The sequence below is a fragment of the Barbus barbus genome, assembly GCF_936440315.1.
Source record: "Barbus barbus genome assembly, chromosome: 45".
Lineage (NCBI taxonomy): Eukaryota > Metazoa > Chordata > Actinopteri > Cypriniformes > Cyprinidae > Barbus > Barbus barbus.
This window is the reverse complement of record NC_136723.1, coordinates 12,634,302-12,641,761: the sequence shown is the minus strand read 5'-3', so window position 1 is coordinate 12,641,761 and position 7,460 is coordinate 12,634,302. Positions and strand designations below refer to the sequence as shown.

The 7,460-nt window shown below is 34.2% G+C and overlaps 1 protein-coding gene across 2 annotated transcripts; it reads right to left on the bottom strand.

Moving 5' to 3' along the window:
• Positions 1 to 560: 560 nt before the first annotated feature.
• On the bottom strand, positions 561 to 6,544 carry LOC306863705 (nectin-4-like). Of its 2 annotated transcripts, XM_079407212.1 has the most exons (9): positions 6,362 to 6,544; positions 4,964 to 5,329; positions 4,766 to 4,884; positions 4,534 to 4,687; positions 4,277 to 4,392; positions 3,997 to 4,150; positions 2,453 to 2,812; positions 1,342 to 1,435; positions 561 to 1,241 (listed from the first exon to the last, which is right to left on the bottom strand). In XM_079407212.1, exons 1-9 carry the CDS (start codon positions 6,420 to 6,422, stop codon positions 1,145 to 1,147), a joined length of 1,521 nt encoding a protein of 506 aa, XP_079263338.1. In that variant the 5' UTR covers positions 6,423 to 6,544; the 3' UTR covers positions 561 to 1,144. The 2 variants fall into 2 exon arrangements, with proteins under 2 accessions (XP_079263338.1, XP_079263337.1); XM_079407211.1 differs by having other exon boundaries at positions 693 to 1,241; positions 4,534 to 4,884; positions 6,362 to 6,496.
• Positions 6,545 to 7,460: the final 916 nt, after the last annotated feature.

Below are 7,460 nucleotides of genomic sequence, written 5' to 3'. Positions count from 1 at the left end.
TGAAATGAAACATGTAATTTCTGTCATTTCCATTTGATACTGGCAGCCCTCGTACAGAATCTCCACATATGCATCGCAGAAATAAGTTACGAATAATTGACAATGCGCCGTTTAATTATTAGAAAATAATTCACAACGCAAAGTAGTTGGCAGCAGTCTCTACTAGCAAAACTGTAAATGAATCTGCTTCAAGAACAGTGTCATTATCTCGCTAGTCATAAATGTCATGTAGCTTTTAAGTTTTTAATCTAAATCATTTACCAATAAAATTGTCAGTGCAGCACAGACAAAACTTTTCTGTGCGCATGTATGTTTCTGTGTGTGTGAGTGTGTGCCTGGTTTGTATGTGTGTGCGTTTGTACGGGAGAGGGAGCGAGAGCGGGATAAGGAAAAGTATGTGCTTTCCATACATGATAACAAGTACTTTCGTGGCAAAACCATGGAAATAATATAACTTATACTACAAAGCTGTTGAATGCTTGAACCTGATTGGTTGAGGAACGTTCAAATGTTTGCAATTATCTTCAGGGAAACACACGGAGTAAGTAGTTCTGTTATTTCAGTTATTTCTAAGTGATATATTTGTAATTTATTTAACGTTTGTAAAGCCTAGCAATGTTTGTAAACCAAAATTCAATCACATTTTTGAAAATTATTTTTAAAACTTACCAAAAAAACAAAACAAAATGATTTACAAGAGTAAGGGATTTTATGTACAACCTATTCGGAACTACAGAGAAAATCACATAAAAACAAGTATCTCATGTTAACCAAAAACATGACAAAATAAAACTTTAAAGAGGTAATTCACCCAAATGTGAAAATTCTAAACCCACAAGAATTCCTTTCATCTTAAAATCACATTTTTTAAATATATTTGATGTGGTCTATGGGTGTTAATCAACGTTTTTATATGTTAATACAACCTTTAAAATTAAATATGTCTCTTTAGAAGACGTTTTAAATTAAACAACTAGATTCTAATCGATTTACAAAGTCTTTATAAACTTTTTAAAGCATCAAAGTATTGATGAAATATAATTGATTAAACAATTTTCATTTTTGGATGAGGCCTTTAGGGCGAAATCTTCCTGTCAGCATTTTTGTGGCCCATGGTTTGTGGGTTCTCAAGTGCTTGATACATTCACACTAGAATATCAGTCATAGGGACATCATGGTTCCTCACTGATGTGTATTTCACTGGTGGTGGGGGAGGTTTGAATGGAGGTGGCATATCCATTCTGAAAAGAAAAAGTAAAATGTAGATAAATGGACTGGAAATGTGTAGGATTTGATTATGTAAAAGGACGAGGATGTGCTGCTGATTTTGGTGTGTCTCACATTTTTTGGTTCTGGTATCTTCTGTATAGAAGCACAATCAACACGAGCAACAGCAACGCAATCGGGATAGCGATATATGCTGAGCTTTTTGATGCTGAAAGAAAAACAAGAGATATGCATGGACAAGTGAACCAATAATAAGAGGCCTTGTTTTATAATTAGCCCAGATCTTGGCCCAAATTCATATCCTGTTTATACTGTCATGTGCACGTCTGTTTGAGAACCAAACACTGATATCAATCATAGATCACAGTTTAAATCAAACAATGTGATGTTATTTAAAGGTAATATTCCAGTAACAGCTTAATATATGACAGATAAGTTGATTTGAATTGAATTGAAACTCTGAATCTTTTGAATCATTGCTTCGCAAAATGATTCACAGTTTTGAAGCCCTCAAAAAACTAACGACTGCCAACACCTGTTGGTCAAATCCTTGTTAACGAAAAAAAAAAAACTCATCTTTTACAAATCAATTTTTTTTAATGAAAGTGTAATTATTAAATGTAATCTACACACTGTAAAAAAAATGTCTCAAAAAGTTGTTTCAACTTAAAATTATTTCTTACCCCGCTGACTTAAAATCTTTAGTCAACTTGAAATTTTAAGTTACTCATTTAAGGGACAACTGGAATATTTTAGTTGACTAAACTAAAAACAATTTAGGCAACGGGGTAACAAATTATTTTAAGTTGAAACAACGTTTGTTTTACAGTGCAGATAATTTAATAATAAGAAGGTTCTGTAAAATTCACTTTATTTTATTGATAGCTTGTTGTGAATATGCAGAACTTGGCAAACTAGGTCAATTAGAATCAATTAAATATTCTTCTTTTTGTATTATACACACACAAGTATTAAAATTCAATACGTTAATTAAAAATGAACCTACATTATAAAACCCAGGAACTGTTAAAACCATTATAAAGCAGTCTTTTGAAAGGGCCAATCAGTTGTTTCAGATTGAAATCAGTTGAAAGTTGTTTCAGGAGCAGAGCAAATACTACTTTTTCTTTGAAATTATATTCCACGAGAGTGTGTATTAAAAAGTGAGTATGATAAGATTTGATTTAATGTTGTCTTTCAGAAGAGTAATTTGTGTGTGGTTTACCCTTTGGTGTTGTAACAGTGTTGATTATGTTTTTCTGTGTTATATCAGTGGTGGCTCCTTCTCTTCTTGTAGCAGGTTCTGGAGTTGTGCTCAAACTGTCTGTAGATTTTACAGTGCTTGCATGTAACGTAGATGCATTGCCAACAGGTGGAGCAGAAGAGCTGCCAGTGAGAGGAGTCGGATGGCTGGTGTGATTGGGATGTAAGGTTGTCAGAGTGGCATTTGGTTTCACTGTGCTGACTAGGAAGTGACCAGAGTCTGTTGTAGACACAGTGGTATCAGTGCTCCATGAGCTGGTCCCATTGGATGTAAAGCTGCTCAGATGTTTGGTGGTTCTTACAGGGGAAGGAGTTGTCATTCCTTCAGCAGAAATCATCACGGAAGGGAAAATGAAATAGAGAATGCATATTAAGAAATATTACATTTACATACTGCTATACATATTACAATAATAATACAAACCTACACAGGTCAAGTGGTTTGGAAAAAGGATTATTGTATTATATTATATTATATTACTGTATATTATTGCATTAGACTACAGTAAAACTAGACTTTAAAAACTGTATGGAAGTGATACAGTGTTTGTGTTATGAGTTTGCACAACGATACTATTCACTGTCTGAAATGGCACAGAAAGTGCTCACCAACCTGTGGGTTTATCCAAATGTGTATCAAAAGTACCGTATATGATGCACACACACTCTAAGAAAATTTAGTAAAATAGGGCCCAACTTTCTGTATTGGTTTTTCACAGGTGTTTAAATTACTAAATTATTAGGGGTAAATGTCTGTAAACTTGAAGGGTTAGTCTACCAAAAAATCTAAACTCCATGCATTTACTCAACCTCATGTCAATCCACCCTGTAGTTTCGGTTCCTATTGACTTCCATTGAACATACAAAGGAAATCACTGGGAACAGATACTGTTGGTAAGCGACTTTTTTACAATATCATCTTTCATGTTCCACAGAAGAAAGAAAGTCATACAGACTAGGAGTCATATGATGATGAGTGAATAATGACAGAATTAATTTTTTGGGGTGGACGTGTCTTTAACAGATAATGTCCTGGCAGATCATTTACAAGTACATTCATGTTTTTCTACAGATTTTCTATTTTCATTAAGATTATTTAACCTGTTTATTTAGCCATTTTTCTCATGGGGACCGTTGGCTTGTAACAGGGTAGATGATTTCAAGTTTTACTATCCTTATGGGGACATTTAGTTCCACCAATCCAGGCAAAACCTAACCTGCACTCACAGAGACACCCCAACAGCCTTCACAATAAGTCCCAGAAGGCTTCAAAAGAGGGAAATTTATTAATTAACCTCTGTTCCAAAAAATATAATTAATTCCCAAAGGCTTCAGTGGTATTCTTAAGTTTTTCCATTGTTTGTGCTGTGTGTGCATTGCTTTGGGCAAACTGGGACTTTATCGTTTATTATTTACAGTTAATAAGAAGCTGTTATTTTTATTTTATTTTTTTCAAAGGAATTTTAAATTGCCATGCGATCACAATTACAAAAAGCCTTTTCTTACCTTCGCTTTGCTTTGAGAGCACATGAATAGTAAACTCCATGTCTGTCTGCAGTTGATTGTCTGGAAAGACAGCTGTCAGTTTGTATGTTCCTGACTGGTCAGATGTTACGGAGGTCAGAGACAAAGTGTCTGAGAGAGACAGTGTTGTGTCACCCTAAAAATCATCACATGGGTTTGTAATTTTAGACAAGCTGAGACAGTTAATACACTACAAATGCACTATTTTAAGCAATACTGCTTTAATATTTCATTTCAATCCCTTAATATTTCACAATCTTACCCTCATCCACTTATACTGCAAGTACTGTGATGCTTTTGCGATACAAGAAAGCGTCACATCTTCTCCAGCGCTGACGTTTAAAGGGCTGCTTCTGTTACACTTAATGCCATCAAGAACTGTTTGGAAAAGCAGGAATTATTTAATATGGATTTGTTTATTTGTAAGAGCTTTTATGCGACAGACAATGATAAAAAAAAAAATTCATTCAAAAACCTTTTTAGGTGCAACTGATTTATATTCTCAGTACAAACACTCACAATTCACAGTCAGTTCCACGGTAGCGTTGAGACCTTGCTGATTTTGGACTAACGAGTCCCATTCTGGTAAACAGATGTACAGATCGCTGTCGTTTCTGGTGACGTTTGGTAAAATGAACTCTCCGTTTGAGCTTTCCATCAGAAATATGTTGTCCTGATGAGATGATGAGATCAACAGAATAGTTGTATAAACTGTGGCACATAGAAATGTGTATGTTTCCGTCTGACTCACCTTTGACCTTCCAAGTTTATAACGGAGTGGTGGAGGGCTCGCTGAACAAGTTATTTTCACTTCATCTCCCTCTTTTATGAATTCATATGGATGTGACATCTTCACTGATGCTGGAGGCTCTGAAATGAGCAGACAGATGATGCTTATTCACTTTTAAATGTTGAATGTGAGAATGTAGGTTAACAGTAAGCAGTTTACCTGTCACTTGCAGCTTAGTGGTTCTTTTAATCGAGCCATTAGGATAAGAAGTAATTTCGCAAATGTAGTTTCCACCGTCATTCACTGTAACTTTATGCAGAGTCAGGATTGAGCCCTGCAGCTCCCCAGTTTTTGAACTGGCCACTGTCTCCAGAAGAGGACCAGATTGAAAATATTTTATTAGAAACCCAGGATGGAACACAACAATCTTCTGATCGTTCTTCTCATTTCCTTTTTGCTGTTTAATCCATTCCAGCTGGACAATTTTGATGTTATGCTCCTTTCCCACAATGCACTGCAAGCTGATGTTCTGTCCCTCCACAGCAGTCGCGGATGCGTTATAATATATAACCACTCCATGGGTTCCTGATAAACCAATTTCATAAGTGATAGTCAGATTATGTTACTGATGTGCAAGGTTTGACATTAGGAAATCTCAGTGCCATCTGTAGTATAATTATATGCCATTTTATGTACCTTTTTGGATAGGTCAAGAAAAGATAACCATCAAGTAAAAAGTAATATATATTCCTTACACCTTGAACATATATGAGTTTGCATATCTTAATAATTATATAAAAATTAGAAAACAATTTAAAAATCTTTTTCAAAATCAAAAGTATTTATTATAAGGATGTATTTATTTATTTGCCATCAAGTAAATGCTATGTATTTTCATTAGACCTTAAATGCATGAGTGTTCATATCTTAAACTTAAAATGCTAAAATAGTTAACAAAATATTTTAGATAAAAAAGTACTTATTGATTTATTATTATTTATTTATTTATTTTTGTTGCAAATGTCATTTATCATTGACCCATAAATATCATCACATTTAAGAGTGTCGCTCCACTTGACATCTTACAGCCTGAATAACCTGCCCTTTGAGAAAAAGATCACATTATCTGATATTTTTAGAGATTTATTGACAGTTATGAGGGTAATTTCAAGATGTTTTGAAGATGTTTCTGCTTGATTGGACCACAAGACTTTGATTTGGCAAACAAAGGTTATATATTATATAGGAATTATATATATATGAAACAGATTTGTTTTATTCTAATAAATAATAATAATAAAAGATCATACTTGATACGATTTATTTTAACAATTCATTTTTAAGATGATTTTGTCTTAATATGAAATCAGAACAGTAGCATTGCACTGTTGCTTTTGACTTCCATTCATTTTAATAGAAATTAAAAACATGCTCATCATAGGATTATCTGTCAGATCACTGTATGTATAAAATGTATTCTGACTGCATTTTATGAGTAAATTAATAGAATAAAAAGATGAGTGTTTCATTATAGACTCCCTAACCGCAGGGCTAATCAGTATAAAGCTAGTAAACATTTTCTTTGCAGGTTTAAATAAAAATTCAAGCCCCTCTTACCTCGTATCATGCATAAAAAGATAAGAAGTTTATAAGTTGACTCTGTCATCAAAAAATCCATATCTGTGAGAGCAACAGTCTTAACAGAGAGAGTCAAACATGAGCAGCAGCAGTACAGGAAGTGAGCTACACCACCAGAGAGACAGGAACTGGTTTATCTTCGTCACCTTACATCTCTAGTCTAGTCTGACTGAATCAACAGCTTGGTTTTGCTTAAGCTGTGCGGTGTAGTTTTTTTCCCCCACAAGTAAACAGCAGAAGATACCTAATGAAGAGATGCTCTTATGTTTAGAGTAGATTGATAATGGAGTGATGGAGTTGGTCCTGAAACTCTTTAAAAGCATAATAAACCGCTTCAACAGATAATTATGACCTTATTTTGTACTGTTGACAGTAAGTGTTGACAGTCAGCATGTCTTTCCTCAATTTCCTGTCAGAATGCATCTATGTAACAAGCTGCAGCCATGTTTACACACACACACACACACACACACACACACACACACACACACACACATGCATATCAAGATCTAGTGAACTTTTAAAGCCCCTACAGGCAGTAGGTGTGTTATTGTTTGTGCACATTATTGGCCAAAGTCCCTTGACCAATTTAACTTCTATCTTTGGTATTTGTATTTCTTATGGTATTATATAATTTACTGTTATTTTACATCTTAAATGAGACGTGACAGGAAACCACAGTGGGGAGAGAGTGAATCCTCAGTTTAACAAATAAAGACATCTCGACCTACTTCAGGTGCAGGCTTGGGAGTCACAGAAAGCTATAATGACGTTACGTAATCAGGATACATAATTAGGGACACTCTAATATTAAAATTTGGGTCAATAATTATTTTCAGGTTATGGCCAATATTAAAATTCTAGGCTACTTTGTCTAAATCATTTAAAATAAAACTAGTAATGACACTACGTAATCAAAATACTTGCACCAATGCACCGATAGTACAATTCTGACTGATAATATTCACATTATGGCTGACATTAAAATGCTAAGCTGTTTTATTAGCAATAGGAATAAACAGTAGCACAAAATTCTGAACAATAATTACTGTCCTGTTATGGCCAATAATAAAATTAT